The sequence below is a fragment of the Pleurodeles waltl genome, chromosome 6, assembly GCF_031143425.1.
Source record: "Pleurodeles waltl isolate 20211129_DDA chromosome 6, aPleWal1.hap1.20221129, whole genome shotgun sequence".
In the NCBI taxonomy this organism is placed as follows: domain Eukaryota; kingdom Metazoa; phylum Chordata; class Amphibia; order Caudata; family Salamandridae; genus Pleurodeles; species Pleurodeles waltl.
This window is the reverse complement of record NC_090445.1, coordinates 1,083,742,505-1,083,762,187: the sequence shown is the minus strand read 5'-3', so window position 1 is coordinate 1,083,762,187 and position 19,683 is coordinate 1,083,742,505. Positions and strand designations below refer to the sequence as shown.

Below are 19,683 nucleotides of genomic sequence, written 5' to 3'. Positions count from 1 at the left end.
CAAGGGGAGGCCCAAGGAAGCACCAAACTTCCTCAGTGGAACGGGGATGGCTGGGTGCAGAGTGCCAACACAGCGTCAGGTGCCCACTGTTATTCAGTGGAGGAGATGGCTTTCGGAAACGGGCTGTAGGCTCTGGCCAGAAGAGGTCAACCCACAGCTGCCCAGGTAAGGTGAAATGCCAGGGGTCATAGGAACACTGACGGTCCAGCTTCCCAAGGCCTAGGGGCTCCGGGTGCAGGGGTGTCTTTGGGCATCGGAAACTGCTTACCAGGCAGGTCGCGGTCATGGGGAGCCTTCAGACTTAGGCTGCAGGCATTGCAGTGGAGTCTGGCAGGGTTTAGCCCACATTGGACTCTTGGTCAGAAGCACTGAGGTACCTTCACTGGACTGGTAGGCCACTTGGACTCAGGTCGGGGGCTTTGGGTGCAGAGATGGTTCCAGGAGGTGGTTTTGAAGTTCCAAGGTTCAAGGGTGCCACCAAAATACTGAATTTAGGGGTGTTATAGGGAGCGCCAGGTGGTAGCCAATGAGCTACTCACCTTTAGGGTGATTACACACTTCCTATGACCACTTACTTTGGGAAGTGGGCATAGCCCTAACCCTATTGGCCTAATTCCTTCCATGCAAGATGGAGGAATTTAAAAAGCAGTGTCCACTTCAGCTCTTCCTGCCTACGGGTGGGACTGGCATGAGGGGGGCATTCCTCCTAATTTTCCCGCCAGTCCTGCCCCCAAAAGTGGGGTCAGGAACTGGGGGTCGGCCCCCTCGACCATTTATAGAGGCCTAGGTCACATTTTAAAGGCGGCAAGATCTTTGAAGCTCCTCGCATTGGAATGTCCATCCAGCCTGGGAGAGAGGGTCACACCTTTGTCCAGAGAAGGCCTTTGGTCTGAGCCCTCAAGAGCATTGGCTGTCACCTCAGGTGGCCAGAATTCTGTCTTATGGTGGCTGTAACAGGTTTGACCAATCAGTGCCCACACCAGAGGTTGGTAGGTTTTTCATGGGGCACCTCTAAGGTGCCCTCTGAGTGCATGTATTCACCCCTTCGCTGTCAGGCCTTTTTCCCTCCTGTGCAGAGCCTTTTTTGGGGGCTATTTTGGGCAGTTTGCGCTTAGGCCCCCATAACTTTTTTCTCCACATAAGCTACCCATGCCAAATTTGCGTCATTTTTTCCCAACATCTTAGGGATTCTAGAGGTACCCAGACTTTGTGCGTTCCCCTGAAGGAGACCAAGAAATTAGCCAAAATACAGCAAAATTGTCATAATAAATAAATAAAAAACGGGAAAAAAGGGCTGCAGAAGAAGGCTTATGGTTTTTTTCCCTGAAAACTGCATCAACAAAGGGTTTGCGGTGGTAAACTCACCATCTTCCCAGCTTTCAGGAACAGGCAGACTTGAATTAAAAAACCCAATTTTGCAACACAATTTTGACATTTTACTGGGACATACCCCATTTTTACTATTTTTTTTGTGCTTTCAGCCTCCTTCCAGTTAGTGACTGAAATAGGTGCGAAACCAATGCTGGATCCCAGAAAGCTAAACATTTCTGACAGATAAACAAAATTCAGAATTCAGCAAGGGGTCATTTGTGTAGATCCTACAGGTGTTTCCTACAGAAAATAACAGCTAAAATAAAAGAATATTGAAATTGAGGTGAAAAAAACTGCCATTTTTCTCCACGTTTTACTCTAACATTTTCCTGCGATGTCAGATGTTTGAAAGCAATATACCATTACGTCTGCTAGACTCTTCTGGTTGTGGTGATATATAGGGCTTATATACAGGGCTTGTAAGTTCATCAAGAACCCTGGTTACCCAGAGCCAATAAATGAGCTGCACCTTGCAATGGGTTTTCATTCTATACCGGGTATACAGCAATTAATTTGCTGAAATATAAAAAGTGAAAAATAGGTATCAAGAAAACCTTTGTATTTCCAAAATGGCCACAAGATAAGGTGTTGAGAAGCAGTGGTTATTTGCACATCTCTGAATTCCTGGGTGCCCATACTAGCATGTGAATTGCAGGGCATTTCTCAAATAGATGTCTTTTTTACACACTGTCTTACATTTGGAAGGAAAAAATGTAGAGAAAGACAAGGGGCAATAACACTTGTTTTACTATTCTGTGTTCCCCCAAGTCTCCCGATAAAAATTGTACCTCACTTGCGTGGGTAGGCCTAATGCTCGCGACAGGAAACACAAAATAGACATATCACATTTTCACAAAGAAAACAGAGCAGTTTTTTTTCTAAGTGCCTAGCTGTGGATTTTGGCCTCTAGCTCAGCCGGCACCTGGGAAAACCTACAATCCTGCACATTTTTGAAAACACGACACCTAGGGGAATCCAAGATGGGGTGACTTGTGGGGCTGTGACCAGGTGCTGTTACCAAGAATCCTTTGCAAACCTCAAAATTTGGCCAAAAAAACACTTTTTCCTCACATTTCTGTGACAGAAAGTTCTGGAATCTGAGAGGAGCCACAAATGTCCTTCCACCCAGCGTTCCCCCAAGTCTCTCGATAAAAATGGTACCTCACTTGTGTGGGTACGCCTAGCGCCCTCAATAGTAAATACCCCAAAACACAACTTGAACACATCACATTTTCACAAAAAAAACAGAGCAGTTTTTTTTTTCAAAGTGCCTAGCTGTGGATTTTGGCTTCTAGCTCAGCCGGCACCTGGGGAAACCTAGCAAACCTGCGCATTTTTTAAAACTAGAGACCTAGGGGAATCCAAGATGGGGTGACTTGTGGGGCTCTGACCAGGTTCTGTTACCCAGAATCCATTGCAAACCTCAAAATTTGACAAACAAAACCACTTTTTGCTGTCAATTCGGTGACAAATTTCTGGAATCTGACAGGAGCCACAAATTTCCTTCCACCCAGCGTTCCCCCAAGTATCCCGATAAAAATGATACCTTACTAGTGTGGGTGGCCCAGGTGCCTGCAACAGAAAAATGCCAACAACCTGTAGAGATTGAAGGGATAGCACTGCGAGTTGATAAGCACATATTTTTCTTTTATACATCCTTTAGGCTGACTCTGCTTTAGGGACCCACGCAAGTGAGGTATCATTTTACTTGGGAGACTGAGGGGAATGCTGGGTGGTAGGAAATGTGTGCCACAGAGTTGATCCTACAAAGAAAAGTGAGGAAAATATTATTTTTTTAAGCAGATTGTGAGGTTTGCTGAGGCGTCTGGGTAAGAAAATGTTGGGGGATTCAGGCAAGCCACACCTCCTTGGACTGCTGGGGTGTCTATTTTTAATACTTGTCTGGGTTTGGTAGGTTTCCCTAGATAAAGGACGCACCCGGGACCAAAAACATAGGTGTCGTTCCCCCCCCCCCCAACCAAACACAGGTAGTTTTGCAATAGATAATTTTGGTGTGTCCACATACTTATGTGATGTTCCAAACACTGAAATTTTGAAAAGAAACGCACTAAGGTTATGTTAAAAAGACCCCTCACCCACCAACCAAGTTGGTGGCATGCTTCATCATCATTGGGGTCCCACCCGAGACACCTAGCGTGTCACAGGTGTGTTGCGACGCTTGATTACAGCAGAGCAGTTTTTGTCATTTTTACCACACATACGGTTTGGATTTGGCACGAGGGTGAGTGATGGTTCAGTGGTTAAAATTTTATTAACAAGAGATTTCACAAAAATGAAATGCATTGTTAATAACTGAAAGGCCAAAAAACTGAACCAATGACTTACAGCTTGTGAGCTGTAAAGACACGACAAGGCACCAACCGCTTTAGAGTCCATTCACACACCTTTTATACATGACATGCACAAGATCATTCACGCCGCCAGCAACATTACAACACTCGCATCTGCAAACGGCGCCACTCAAGGGCCCATCACTTACGTCCACATGCCTGATACAGCAATCACACCAGCTGATGGGAGTGAAGGTTTATGAATAAGAGATGTTTGATACCAAACATCCCTATTGTCAGTGAAGCCATCACGTAGCTAGGGAACTCACATGTAATATAATGCACCCTGCCTTGGTGACTTACATATATTGCATGCAGTGCAAAGGGGACAGGGCTCACAGGCTGTTTGCCATGTGGTGTTTTCATTTTAGTTCTGCACCAAAACACGCAGCCTGTAAAAGCAGCAGTGTGTGCATTTTACTAATTGGGTTCCCTGAAGGGGGCACAGTTCGTGCTGCATCCTTCAGGGGCCTTTCTTTAGTACCCCATGCCCTTGGTACCAGGGGTACCATTTACTAGGAACTTACCATGGTAGCTAAAGGTTTACCAATAGGGAAAAACAACTGTGCCGTTTTAGGGAAAGAGACCTGTACTGGGGACCTGTTTAGCAGGGACCCAGTGCACTTTCTGTTGAAATTGCACCAGAAACCAGGCAACAACTGAGGGGGTGAGCATATCAAAAGAGGCACTTTCCCACATATCCTCTGGTGGGGAGGGTATTGCAGGGTACAAATCTTGGTCTCTGTTTATGATGGGATTGGGGTCATATGAATCCCATGGATCGGGGTTGTGTGTGTTCCACCCAAATCTTCCCCTATAAATAAAGGTGCGACCTGAGGTGTGAGGTCTCCTATAGTAGGAGAGGCAGGTGAACGAGGAGGAGAAGGAAGGTGGAGGAGAAATGAAGTAGGGAGTGGAGGTGGTAAGGAAGCTGGTTCAGGAGAAAGAGGAAAATGCTTAGGCGAAGTAGTGGTAGCCTTGTTCTTAGAGGCCTTTTTTGGAGGTGAAGTGTCCAAACCCTACTGAAAGGAAAATTTGCTCTTGAACGTGACAGAGGAGAATGCAGTAATACACCCTGTTCCTTTCTGGATGTGGAGGCAGCGCTGTTTAGTGTCCATAGTTTACATTCTAGGCTCAATTGGAGAGCGTAGTGGAGAATTGACTTAAGTCCATGTGCTCCGGAGGAGCTTGCTCCCTTGTTCTCGTCACTGACTGTTTCGGTAAGTGACCCTTTGTCCATACCAAAGCAGCTGTTGGGGCTGGTCGCCTCTGAGCCGAGCTGCTCGGTGCTGAATGTTTTCTGGAAATAGCTCGGACAGGGGAGCCGGAGGGCGATGCCGAAGGACGATATTGTGGTCTTGGATGGTTTCTGAGCCGAAGGGCGGGGAAGACAAAGTAGTTTTTCGAAACCAGCCTTGGCCTAGTGGCAGTCCAGCGACCTCTGTAAGGGGCTTTTTATCAGACTTTGGGTGGGCAGGAGGGGGTCACAGTGCTCGCGGGCTGCGCTGACGACACCTTGTGGATCTCAATGTCTGACTGAACGTTGGATTCTTGAATGAAGAAGAGCTCCTCTTGTTTGGGCTCCTCCTGTGTGTGATCCTCCCCAAAGATGTTTGGGGTGTCTCTAGGGACTTGTGCGCCATCTCCCACCTACAAGCTCTTGGGTCCCTAAGGGTCTTTTTTTACCTCAAGGACTTGCAAGCGTCACAGGTAGCTTCTTGGTGATTGGGGGAGAGGCATGGATTAAACACCTGATGATGGTCAGTGTGGGGGACTTTTGAATGGCACCAAGGACAGAAACGAAATGGCGTCTGTTCCGTCAGCTCAGCATTCTATTTGGGCCTGCATGAGCCACTCGGTTGGTACTCAGCCTGACGATTGAAAAGAACGAACGCAAAGGTGGAATTTCACAAACAAGAGAACAATACCATCGAATAACAGAAAGATGGAAGTAAAGTTTAAAACTAGAGCGAGTCAAGGACAGAGCGAAGATATGTCCGAACCCGGCGGCAGAGAAAAAACAATCTAACAAACTCGATGCCCCTGCGCATAATCACCGAGAAGGAGTCACTCTGTCCTGTGACTCGAAAATGTTTCTTCAAAGAAAAACTACTTGCGATACTCCAGACCCACCGCTAAATGTCAGGTTATGCAGACCATGTGTATCTACAGCCACACATGCCATTGAACACATTTTTTGGGTTTTCTCTTATCAAATTATTTTGTACCTAAATAACTTCAATAAGGAAAACATTCTTCAATATTTATATTGTCAGTATTTTTTCAGGTATTTCTGATTTTTGCACATTCCTGATTAAGTTTGTTTCTGAATGTTTAAAATCTGTATTAATAAATACTTTGTTAAACAATGAAAAACATAGGAGAGACAACATTTATCCTAATGATATAAACTATGCCTCTAAGCATTAACCTTGTGTACATATCAGTGCTGCAGCAAAGTCCATTTTTTCTTCTTTTATTGAAACCATTAACATTTTCTCCGTTTTCAACAAGATACAACTTTAATGATTGTGTTGGCATGTCTGTACTACTGCATGATTATTTGATCATCATGATAATTTGATCCATAAGCTGGAGTTAGTCCAGAAATATGCTGCACAGATGGCCCTGGACATACGTGATCACACTCCTGACTAAGCTACGCTACACTAGCGTCCTGTCAAAGAACACATTATTTTTAAGACCCAAGACCTTATGGATGGTACAGAAAGCATGGTCAGATCCAAGCAATCTTCGTTTAGTCACTGTTTCTGATGGTATTGTCCCACCTATGAATTGAGATACAGGGGCAAATTCTTACTTGAAGTACTAATGGGTCATTTAAAGTCATTTAGTGGTTGAGCCTTCTCAGTGGCAACAAACACTAACTGGAGCAAGATGCCGCTCTACCTCTGTCAAAAATCTTATTTTCAGTGGTGGCTTGTACCCTTCAAATGTAGTGGGGCAAGAAAGTGCCCCACCTCTTCCTCCCCCTTCCCCCCCTCCCCCCATCCCCCCCACCAAAAAAAACCTCCCTCCAAAACCAGAAAGAAAACCACCCCTCCCTCCAAAAGCCCAAATCATAACACCAAATACTGCATAACACAACCACTACAAACACATGCATTAAACATTTAAAATACATTTTGAAAAACAGCACTTATCCTGCTGCTGCGCGTCATCCTCCGTGTTCTTCTGCTCTGTGATAGAGGAAAAGCTCCCCTAACCAATACAGATGCTGCTTTCATGCTGGTAAGCATCATGAAAGCAGCGGCTGGATTGGATGCAGCAGCCTGGCTGGACTCTCCTTTAGGCCGTAGAGGCCTGTGCTTGGTCTCTACTCAGCCGTCTTAAGACGGCAGAGTGGAGAGCTTCAAAATGCACATGTCACTATGGCCGGCGCAAAACAGCTGTCCGAAGTGACGTGCACTTTGGAGTGTCCAGTCAAGGCACTGCTCCAATCTTCTCCTTCCGTCAGCATAAGCTGTCCTCTGCTCCCGGCAGCAGAGGACACTCCCAGCATGTTTTTGGGCTGGTGAGCAGATAAAAAATAAAATGGCAATTGAATCTTTTTATTGCCATTTTATTTATGCCTGCTCGACTGGCAGTGGGCGAGGGGGAGCTACGCTTCTCCACCCTCGAGAAGAAACCGCCACTGCCTGTTTGTTTACATTCTGAAAACCTTTAAAAACAGTTGTTCACAGTTATACAGCTTAAGAAGTTCACTCTTCTTTCATCAGTAGCTTGGTAGGGTTTGTTAAAGAATGTATTTTTGGTACTGAGATAAAACATTGGCACTTTACAGATATCTATACAAAAATAAACAATAAGGACAATTGAAAATTAATGTGAGTATCTACTTTGTCCAAGGGATGTATTCAAGACAACAGTATCAGATAGGGAAGGGCACAATTGGAAATGTAATTATTGCCATCCCTGTTTGTCTTTGTCTTCTGACTTTTGATCTTACTTACTTCAATATGTCTGGCTCATTGAAAATACAAACAACCATAACGTGTAGTTTGACTACCTTGCATAGGGCTGAGGTCTACTGAACAGTGCAGAGTGTCTCTCAGGAAAAAATAGTAAACTTCAAAGCTAGAGTCTGAATGCCAGATCTCTAAATTCCTCCCTTTTAAATCCCTACCCTACTTTGACCTGAATTCAGGTTTCTAAGTGTCCCCATTGTTGAAGAATGATCTGAGTACCCTACATAGAGTTCTGAGCCTGCATTCCACAACAGAGTAAATGGTACCTCCACCATCAAAAGAACAGGACCAATTTAAGTTCTCGATTTTACTAAAATTATTTTTATAATATACTTCTTCGTCTATTGGCCTGTAATTGTGCCATTTACATGTGTCTTCTACCCATTGCAGCATACAGCATGGGGCAGTCCAATTAGTCAGTGGCTAACTTCTCTGTCTGACAGCATTCTGTTCTTTCACAAGGAGTTTCCCTAAGTACTAGGGGCTGCTGTGTCAATGTGTGTTTGTTTAAGCTAATATTTATTTTTAAGATTAATGTGGCCCTTGCCGCTTCGCCCATCATTAAAGTTTTGCAAAAAAAAAACATGACAAAATGAAACAAGCATTGACAAAGCTTAAAGGTTGGCGCCCAATGTCAGACCTAGTGGCTTTACCGATGCTTGCTAAATTTAGTGTCAGGGTGTAATGCTCAAATATTCCTGTGCCATTTAATAACCCATTGTAATTTGTGTGCCATAAACTAAACTAATATTTGAATTGATATAATTATTTCACAGGGTCCCACTATTTTATGCCGGAGTTGCTCAAATATTCCAGGGCACTAACAATTATGTTTGTCTGGTTCTGACAACATATTCCATAGTGCTGCTAGAGAGTGATCAGTGGGTCAGCCCCTAACGTTTGTTGTGCAAATGTGCCAGAGTTGTGATCACTGTGCCAGCATGTCAAAACAAATCATTAACATTTATAAAGCGCGCTACTCACCCGTGCGGGTCTCAAGGCGCTAGGGGAAAAAGGAGGGGTTATTGCTGCTCGAACAGCCAGGTCTTTAGGAGTCTCCGGAAAGCGGAGTGGTCCTGGGTGGTCCTGAGGCTGGTGGGGAGGGAGTTCCAGGTCTTGGCCGCCAGGTATGAGAAAGATCTCCCACCCGCCGTGGAGCGGCGGATGCGAGGGACAGCAGCGAGTGCGAGGCCAGAGGAGCAGAGAAGGCGGGTGGGGACGTAGAAGCTGAGGCGTCTGTTGAGGTATTCCGGTCCCTTGTCGTGGAGGGCTTTGTGGGGTGTCAGGGGGGGTGATCACTAATTGACAGAAAAGCCAGAGTTATTCATAGTGGCAGGGTTCTGCATGGTGTAGCTTGGTGCGGTCAAGAGCTCAGCAAGTTAGGGCTGTTGTTCTGTGTGCCAGGACTTGAAGGCTACTTATTGCCCACATACACTTATCTTGCACTCACAGTCCTCGGACAGTAAAATTAATCATGAAGCTAATGGTATCGCATGATGTCCAAATATGTTGAATGTCGCGCTGGGGGCACAGAATGCTTGTGCCTAGAGCTGCAAGTATTAGACGGATTTCATAACCCTACTGTTCTCTGTTACAGGGCAAGTTCAAGGAGCTGGGTCTGTCAAATTACGCATCATGGGAGGTGATGGAGGCTTACCAAATCTGCAAGAACAATAACTGGGTGCTTCCAACAGTTTATCAGGTGAGGCTTCTTTCTTTTCTGTATGGTTCTCCTTAAAGTGTATTCATTCTTAGTATGACATAAAGCCACAAGTGTAGGTTGTCTCAAGTCAGTGTAATGAAATTCACTGTCACAGTTGTGCAAACAAGGGGTGTACAGGAGAGACAGAGTAAGTTCAGGCCAATCCTTCAAATGTGTGAAGACATGGGTAACATCAAAACATTTGAGAGGATGTCGGGGGGCCTTTGCAGTAAGCTTGCCGAATGAGGAAAGACGCTTCAAGGCTTTCAGGATTTAATGCCTGTGGCCTTGAAACATTCCTAAAAGCGGAACACCAAATTGAAAAGGAGGCTCACAAGCCAGGAAAGATTCGTTTCTCTTCTTTTAGGCAGTGGAAATGTGGCTTGAAACTGCTTAGTTCTGCAGAGGACCCCTACTGCTGTTCTGTCTTCCTTTACTTGCACCCAAAGGTCTCCATTTTGTTATGAGAAGCAAATGATAGAGAATCTTTTTGCTTAGACTTTTGCCTAAGATGCAGATGAGCTGCTGAGGACGCTGCACTCTGATGGGCAACTTTCTGCTGCAAAGAATTTCTGTAATGTAGTTCTGGATTCACAACTGCCGGAGAATGAGTGATCGATCTCGAGCAGCAGTGTCGACTTCTAGCAGCCAGTGAGAATGTATGGTTACACCTGTTCACTGAATTCCATATAAGAGGCTCAATGTCCCATCCAACAATAAAGTGCACTGGTGCTGCTTTAATGTTCACCTGTGTGATAATTTAATTTGTCTTCCAGGGGATGTACAATGCAACCACTCGGCAAGTGGAGACAGAGCTTCTGCCATGCCTGCGCCACCTTGGTATCCGGTTCTATGCCTACAATCCATTGGCTGGTAAGGACTAAATCTGTATGAAGAGGGGTTGTGATTTGGAATTTTCTGTTCCACCTGTGAATCTGATTCTCTGTTTCTGTGGCAGGTGAGGGATGCAGAGGCGAGAGTGGAGCCTCCAATGTTCATGTACCTATTGAATTTGAGTCTTGTATTTGGGGATTGATGTGGATGAGTGGTCCTGTATTAGGAGGGTTCTGATATATCTTCTAATACCCGTCGTCTAGGAAGTGAAATTGATGGTTGGTAATGTGTGCTTCACCTGCTGCTAAGTACTGCATTTTTTAAACAAAAAGTATATCTTTATTGATTTTCAACAAAGCCAACAAGATCGGACAGTCAGTGTAATTTGCCTAATCGATGAGTCAATGTAGGAAGTTGGCTCTGTATGTACTATTTCAAAGTGAGAAATAGCATGCACAGAGTCCAAGGTTCCCCTTAGAGGTAAGATAGTGGCAAAAAGAGATAATTCTATTGCTTTATTTTGTGGTAGTGTGGTCGAGCAGTAGGCTTATCAGAGGGTAGTGTTAAGCATTTGTTGTACACATACAGGCAATAAATGAGGAACACACACTCAGAGACAATTCCAGGCCAATAGGTTTTTATATAGAAAAATATATTTTCTTAGTTTATTTTAAGAACCACAGGTTCAAGATTTACAAACAATACTTTAAATGAAAGGTATTTCACTTAGGAACTTTAGGAACTTTGAATTAGCAAAATAGCATATACAGTTTTCACACAAATGGCAATAAGCTATTTTAAAACTGGACACAATGCAATTTTCAACAGTTCCTGGGGGAGGTAAGTGTTTGTTAGTTTTGCAGGTAAGTAAACCACCTACAGGGTTCAAAGTTGGGTCCAAGGTAGCCCACCGTTGGGGGTTCAGGGCAACCCCAAAGTTACCACACCAGCAACTCAGGGCCGGTCAGGTGCAGAGGTCAAAGTGGTGCCCAAAACGCATAGGCTTCAATGGAGAAGGGGGTGCCCCGGTTCCAGTCTGCCAGCAGGTAAGTACCCGCGTCTTCGGAGGGCAGACCAGGGGTGTTTTGTAGGGCACCGGGGGGGACACAAGTCAGCACAAAAAGTACACCCTCAGCGGCACGGGGCGGCCGGGTGTAGTGTGCAAACAGGCATCAGGTTTGCAATGGAGTTCAATGGGAGACCAAGGGGTCTCTTCAGCGATGCAGGCGGGGGGGGGGCTCCTCGGGGTAGCCACCACCTGGGCAAGGGAGAGGGCCACCTGGGGGTCGCTCCTGCACTGGAGGTCGGATCCTTCAGGTCCTGGGGGCTGCGGATGCAGTGTCCTTACCAGGCGTCGGGTCTTTGAAGCAGGCAGTCGCGGTCAGGGGGAGCCTCTGGATTCCTTCTGCAGGCGTCGCTGTAGGGGCTCAGGGGGGTCAACTCTGGCTACTCACAGGCTTGCAGTCGCCGGGGAGTCCTCCCTGTAGTGTTGTTTCCCCACAAGTCGAGCCGGGGGCGTCTGGTGCAGAGTGCAAAGTCTCACGTTTCCGGTGGGAAACATGTGTTCTTTCAAAGTTGCTTCTTTGTTGCAAAGATGCTTCTTCTTTGGAGCAGAGCCGCTGTCCTCGGGAGTTCTTGGTCCTTTTAGATGCAGGTTAGTCCTCTGAGGCTTCAGAGGTTGCTGGACCCTGTGAAACGCGTCGCTGTAGCAGTTCTTTTGAAGTGGGGAGACAGGCCGGTAGAGCTGGGGCCAAAGCAGTTGGTGTCTCCGTTTTTTCTGCAGGTTTTTCAGCTCCTTCTTCGTCTTAGGTTGCAGGAATCTATCTTGCTGTGTTCTGGGAGCCCCTAAATACTCGATTTAGGGGTGTGTTTTGGTCTGGGGGGTTAGCAGCCAATGGCTACTAGCCCTGAGGGTGGCTACACCCTCTTTGTGCCTCCTCCCTAAGGGGAGGGGGCCACATCGCTAATCCTATTGGGGGAATCCTCCATCTGCAAGATGGTGGATTCCTAAAAGTCAGAGTCACCTCAGCTCAGGACACCTTAGGGGCTGTCCTGACTGGCCAGTGACTCCTCCTTGTTTTTCTCATTATCTCCTCCGGCCTTGCCGCCAAAAGTGGGGCCGTGGCCGGAGGGGGCGGGCAACTCCACTAGCTGGAGTGCCCTGGGGTGCTGTAACAAAGGGGGTGAGCCTTTGAGGCTCACCGCCAGGTGTTACAGTTCCTGCAGGGGGAGGTGAGAAGCACCTCCACCCAGTACAGGCTTTGTTACTAGCCACAGAGTGACAAAGGCGCTCTCCCCATGTGGCCAGCAACATGTCTGGTGTGTGGCAGGCTGCTAAAACTAGTCAGCCCACACTGGTAGTCTGTATGGTTTCAGGGGGCATCTAAGATTCACAGTTCTCAGTGTAGCCATTATGGTGCTGTGGAGTTCGTGCATGACAGACTCCCAGACCATATACTCTTATGGCTACCCTGCACTTACAATGTCTAAGGTTTTGCTTAGACACTGTAGGGGTATAGTGCTCATGCACTTATGCCCTCACCTATGGTATAGTGAACCCTGCCTTAGGGCTGTAAGGCCTGCTAGAGGGGTGACTTATCTATACCTATAGGCAGTGTGAGGTTGGCATGGCACCCTGAGGGGAGTGCCATGTCGACTTAGTCATTTTATCCCCACCAGCACACACAAGCTGGCAAGCAGTGTGTCTGTGCTGAGTGAGGGGTCTCCAGGGTGGCATAAGACATGCTGCAGCCCTTAGAGACCTTCCCTGGCATCAGGGCCCTTGGTACCAGGGGTGCCAGTTACAAGGGACTTGCCTAGATGCCAGGGTGTGCCAATTGTGGAAACAAAGGTACAGGTTAGGGAAAGAACACTGGTGCTGGGGCCTGGTTAGCAGGCCTCAGCACACTTTCAAATCATAACTTGGCATCAGCAAAGGCAAAAAGTCAGTGGGGTAACCATGCCAAGTAGGCATTTCCTTACAGTCAAGTACAATACACCCAAAGATATCTGAATTTGGTGTCATCAGAGGAGCTTCTAAACTATTTACACAAAGCTCATCACTATTTTGGATGGTCCCCGAAGCACTGCTTCGGCTGTGCAAGACAAAAGAGAAAAGTCTCACAGTGAGTAGGGTGGTTTGTCCATTAGTGGGTCATTCACGTACAATAACCCCCTATGATAACCCATTGTAGTGCATTCAGCGGCTCTTCACCTTTTCAGATTTCTTGGAGTAGCCTCTTGTCTGGTGTACAGATGTTTCTGCCTTTAACCAAATCCTAGCCACAGCTCGCCATGCCTCTACCAGAGTCATCTCGCAGAACAGTTATACTTGGGTGAGGTCAGCTCATTCTAAATAACCAATAGCATTACCACTGCATTGTCTTCTATTTTCAGTTCTCTGGTTCTAGCCAATATATTGTCCACCCTATTCATAAAAGCACATAGTTTAGGACACTGCCAAATTGTATGATAGAAATCACCCATCAGCCCACACCCTCTAACACATAGATTGTTGGCTATCCTGCCAAATGTAAAGTCTTGTGCAGGAATTATACACCCTGTGCAATATTTTTGCACTAGTCTGAGTCCTGTTGTTGTGGTTACTTCACAAGGCTGTTGCAAGGTTTCTTTCCAATGAATTACCCTCCTCTCCCTGTCCCCTAGGTCCAGTGCCCATTCTGACATTAAGGTTAACAGAAGAGCCTAATGTAGGGTCCTATAAATCTGTGAAGTACCCATTCTTCAACAGGGATCCATCTAACAAGACAGTGTCTTCCAGTAAAGGTACTTCAGTGGTATGTCTGTAAATGACCGTTATCTGCAAAATTCAGAGTTTGTCAATTCAAATGCCTGTTGGAGTTGTGCAGAGAATTTTAGTCCACTACCCTCTCCAAACATCAGCTAGGTTAGATATACCAATTATATCCCATTTTCGAGAATCCAACAAGTGATTCTATTCCCACAGTCCATCCCAAACCAGAGTGCATTCTGTGTCGTAGGTTCATTTTACACTCTGCTTGGGCACACATATTTTAGCTTAGCTTAGGCCTGCGGCCTGTGTCCTTTTACCTACATATGTGCTTTGATTTCATTTATTCAGTTTTATTCATTTTTAGATAGCCTGCTTTCACAGGGGATGTTTTTATTTTCTAATCAGCTGTAACTTTGTGATTCTGCAAAAGCATTGTTATTATTACTCTGTACATGACATTTCACCATGTACCGCTGTCCAAGGCTGACAAGAAAAGTACATGACAACGCAGCGAGCAATTGTCACCACAAGAGTATGTAAACAGTCCGACACTTAGACACATGCCCACCTCTGGCCTTTCTTCAAGTCACAAAAATATGTTTCGTATAAACACACTGTAAATACCAAGGAAAAACAGTGAGGTAATTCCAGCCAGGATTCTGTTCATGCTGCAAGCCATTTCATTGCTGACCTCCGGCCCGGTCTTTACAGTCAACCACGGAGATGACGGGCAGACTCCTATATTTTAGGTAATGGGGTGGGTGCTCCTCTCCATGGACTAAGCACGGACAGATTGCACTATCACCACTATGTTCTCGCTTAGGTAGATTTCATCTAAGTATGTTATTCCAATATATTGGGACTGTTTATTTTCTTCTCCCTGGTCACCACCAATCTAATCCTGTTATGTTTAATTGCCATAATAAATCAGCTCATATTTTTATCATAGATTGAATTCTTTTCAATACATATATTGAAAAACATTCTACATCTCTTCTTTGGCCTATGTGTGTATGAAACCTTTTACTAACGAGAGAAAGGGATGAAACTTGTCGACCACGACTTCCCCTGAGAAGCCAGTGTGTCATGCTTCAGGCTGCACAAATCACCATTTCTTTCAGGTTTGAATGAGGTGCTGCTAGCTAGCTGAAGGGGTTGGGCCAACAGCTTCCAAGCCGGTGTGGGAATGACTCCGTCAACCACAAATGGTGGTGCTGCCGCCCTTAATCAGGCAGGTCTCGTTCTAAAACGGGAATCCTACGACACTGTAAGGAGGTTTATGGCCGTCGCCATACCTTCACTATGCTATCAGCATGCGTTGGTAATGACCCCTGACCCCACCACGGATTCCGCATTAATTTGATTCTCTACTCAGGTTAACCTTGAAAAGATATTTCACATATTCTTGGCACTGGGTATTTTGCCTCATCCAGTGATATCTGCATGTGACATGATTGTACTATGTATATGTCTGAATTGTAAAGACTATAACTGATGTTGGGTACCACGTACAGTTTGATATATCCTTTGCCCTACCTTACTTGTGCCTCAGTACTAGAAGTCGTTCTTATGATTCCATTTTTCTGAGGCTCAATGACACCCCAATGCTTAATATATTGGTAGTACCACAGCCTTTTCTGTATCCACTGACAAGATTATAATCTGTGCAATTCTTAGGCAGAAGTCTCGACATTGCTGCCTTTCTTAGGCATTAGGCTCTAGAGTGCGGCATTCTTTTCGTCGCCCCGCCCTGGCCCCTTGGAACGCATTAGGCCTGACACTGTAGCCGCCTTTTCATTGCCCCACCCTGGCCTCTTGGGATGAATTGGTGTTCAATACCTCCCCATCCACTGACGGGTGATGGAGTGCGCCTCAAGTCTCGCTCCCGCGATTCGCCATATTTGTAGTCCACGAACTCTAAAAACCTTCTTTGAGACAGTGGCAGTCCTTTGAGAACGCATCGTCTCCGAACGAGAACTTTACGTGGATACTAATAATGTTCATGTCCCACGTTTGAGAATTTTCTCCCCTCACCATCTTCCCTCACTGGTGAGTTTTTATTGTTTAGAAATTTTTATTTTAGGCATTTCTGTCTGGCACTCATTATTGTGTTCTTCTTTTCGTTACTGTAGGACCTATCAGTCGGGAGTATCCTTATGTTTCCTATCACAGGATGATTGTTCACTCCTTACAGTAAATCTCTGACTGCTTTCGTTCAAACTCGCTTCGAGGTTCTCAGTAGGTATCCTTTCACCCCAAATTCCTGGCACTTTTTTAGTAGGTTTCCTGACTCACGTATACTACTTTTCTTGTATTTTTCAGGTCACCCAGGCCATCTCTTATTCCTGATGAGACCTGGGTACCTTTCGTAGGGTCAAAATGTCGTTAACACTGTTAGCAAACAAAACTTTTGTTATACTATAACATTGTGTGGTTAGTCAACTAAGTGCCTGGTCTAACGGGACCTCTGCGTGATGGATTGCTTACAAATATACCGGCGATTTTCTTGCCACATGTTTCACTGTATGTTTAGCTGTGATTATTGCTCACGCGGGGATCACTTTCCACACATTTTATTTTAAACCATGTACGCATAAGACGAAAGATGAAATTTAAGAGGTGAATAAAATTCCATGAATACACTGGAAACCTGCTATCCGGATTTCGTTATGATGCTATTATGCGATGATTACAGTAATTTTTGCTGTGCGTATCCAACAGTCTTCTATGGAATTAGTTCCGGGTGAACCATTGTCGTTTGATCCCTGAAAACAAACCAACTGTCCAGTAATTGGCCTCCGTACATCACCTGCCTTTGGCCTAAAAAAAAACAGAGGCTGACTGAACATCATCCCTATAATAGGGAGCTAGTCGACGACTTTGAAAGACTGCAGTGACAGAAGCCAGACACAGCTCTCATAGAGCCTTGTTTACTTTGTTATTGCCACCCTTTATCTCCCCCTAGCTCAGCAGCAACAAAAGGAAGGCTTTTGAGATGATATGATGGGGATCAAGGGTGCGCTTTACCACTAGTTATTCCTCCCTGGACTCCAGACTGCTCCTGGTTGAATGGCCAGTGCTTCTTAAAGCATTTGTGCCCTGATTGTTTTAGTTCAGAAGTCAACGGCAAACATCCTCAGATCTCATTGTGCATTTGCTGTTTTTCATTTGTTTACTTGAACTGCTCAAAAACAGATAAAAGAAAAGACTGTAAAACTCTTGATTTGAGCAGTTCTGTACATGATGAACATGAGAGAAAGCAATCTGACCATGGTTATCTGATGATTGGTTGTAAATATTTTAAACAGTGTTTCTGTGGTATGTATGTGAGGGCGGTGAGAGAACATATAGAGCGAGAGCGGATGGGGCGAAGAAGTCGATGACAAAGTAAGAAGTGGGTATGGAGAAGGTCTATTGATGAGGTAACATTAACGAGGGTAAAAAAGTGCATGAGATGATACGGTCTATAGGGAAGAGCATTAATTGGAGTGAGAGTTAGGAAGGAACGAGTGGAAGGATGTTCTGACGGCAAACAGGGTTATATGGTGAGTTATGGACTTCAAACGAAATTCATCTACTCAGACTGCAAATCCATGCAAGAAAAAGTGAGAACATAATTCTGTTTTCTGTGTTGTAGTTTAAAAGAAATGCTGCTTATAGTTATGACATAATATTTTGTAAATTCCACTCATCTGAAATTGGTGGTTGCCAAAACATTCGAGTTGCACCTAGACTAGACTTTTGGCTGCAAGACGTTAGTATGGGGTCTGCCTTCCATAGCAGACAATCCCCTTTTTCACCCAGTGCAAGCTATCAATGGAAATGTTACCTCCAACAGGTTGTGGCAAAAGAAGGCAAAGCGAACGTCCGCCAGTCTATTTTGTAGCCACAGCAAGAGCTAGCAGAGTAAGTGTAGGAAGCTGGCCTGGTGTTTGGTGGGTACCTATGGTACTTACACCTTATACCAGGTCCAGGTATCCCCTCTCAGTGAAGTGTAGGTAGTGTCTAGAAGCCAGGCTCTCTAGAGGTAGCTGTGGATGAGCAGTCAAGGCTTATCTAGGAGACATGCAGAGCTCATGCAGTACCTCTAGTCACACAGTACTTACACACAAGAAAGAAAACACTTGGTTCTACAAAAATAAAGGTACTTTATTTTTGGAACACAGTATCAGAAAATACTAGAGAGGCAACCCTCCAATAGCAGGTAAGTAAATACACTATATAAATATATACACACCAATATTCAGTAAGATGCATAAAAAGGTTAGAAAACAGTGTAAAATAGTAATAAGCAATAGTAGCCCCAGGGGGAGCCCAAACCATACACTAAGAAAGTGAAATGCAAACACAGGGCCCCCACCTAGGTATGTAAATCATTTAGGCGGGTGCTAGGAGTAATAGGAAACCACACAGGTAAGTACTGCAGTACCCCCAGCGACCAGGACTGCCGGAGTAAAACACTGGATTTCCCCAAAACCTCCCCAAAGGATGAAAAGAAGAAAAAAAGACACCCAGAACAGCCTGCAAGGAACAAGCAGTAGATTACTGAAGATAGAGACCTGTGGAGAGAGGGGACCAAGTCCAGAAGTGTCTGTGGAGTGCAGGGGGAGTAGGAGATACTACCCACCCAGAGGTACCTTTTGGAGTTGGTTGACGAAGAAGGAAGACAGGTCAGCACTGCAGCAGAGAAGCTGAAGAAGAGTTCCTGATGCGTGCGACAAGTGTCCCACGCTGGAAGCTGGATTGCAGATGGGTGTCGGGGAAGGATTTTCACCAACAATACTTGGCAAAGGCAAATTCGCGTTTGGAGGAAAAGAGGTGCTGCCGGGGACCAGCAAAGTCCAGGAGGGCTCTACCATGGAGGGGTAGTCACAGGAGACCCTCTGCCTCTCAGAAGGCCCACAGGAGGAGAGGCAGCACCCACAGGTGTCCCACAGGGCAGGGACACGGAAGTCGCTGAAGCAGCCCACGCAGCTCCACAGAAGTTGCTCCCACGTCGTCGTTGGACCACACAGAGACCCAGGAGTTGCAGGAAGGAGTGCTGAGGGCTGGAGCTAAACATTGCCTGAAGTTCCCCTTGGACATGAATCAAACAAGCCTTGGCAGCTGCAAAGGACGCAGTGCACAGGGGTGCTGTCTTGTGTGGAGTGAAAAGGACTTGCCACCATCAAAGTGCGTCAGCTGGTAGAGAGGACCAAGGGAGACTCCCCGCACCACCCCATGTGATGCAGGACCCACACCACTCAGGATGAGGGGAGATCCACGCAGCCGGCCATCGATGCAGCCAGGTACCGGCGGATGCAGGGGAGTGATGCCTTCATCCCAAGGGAGATTCCTTCTTCTTGTGCAGGCTGAAGAGCTGCAGTCTTCTGAGGATGCATGGCCGGGGAAATGTTTCACAGCTGGTAGGAATTCTGGATACAAAGCTGCAGAAGAGTCTTCCTCGTAGATCTGCAGCTGGTAGGTTCCTGGAGGGTCCAGTCGCGGTTCCGGAGGCCAGAATTCGAAGCAGAGGTTGCAGAGGAGTCCTGCTGGAATCTTGCAAGCCGAATCTGAGGACCCACCCAAGAGAGAGATCCTAAATAGCCCTGAAAGGGGGATTGGTCACCTAATCAATTAAGCACCTATCAGGAGGGGGCTCTGACGTCACCTGCCTGGCCACTCAGATGCTCCCAGAGTTCC

At 45.9% G+C, this 19,683-nt stretch overlaps 1 protein-coding gene across 1 annotated transcript in view; it reads left to right on the top strand.

Annotated features, from left to right (window-relative positions):
- LOC138300578 (aflatoxin B1 aldehyde reductase member 2-like) overlaps window positions 1-19,683 on the top strand; it is a 209,846-nt gene that overhangs the window by 105,092 nt on the left and 85,071 nt on the right. The window contains exons 3-4 of the mRNA XM_069240150.1: window positions 9,309-9,413; window positions 10,190-10,286. Of these exons, the coding sequence (XP_069096251.1) occupies window positions 9,309-9,413; window positions 10,190-10,286 (202 nt within the window). The remainder of the gene's footprint in view (window positions 1-9,308; window positions 9,414-10,189; window positions 10,287-19,683) is intronic.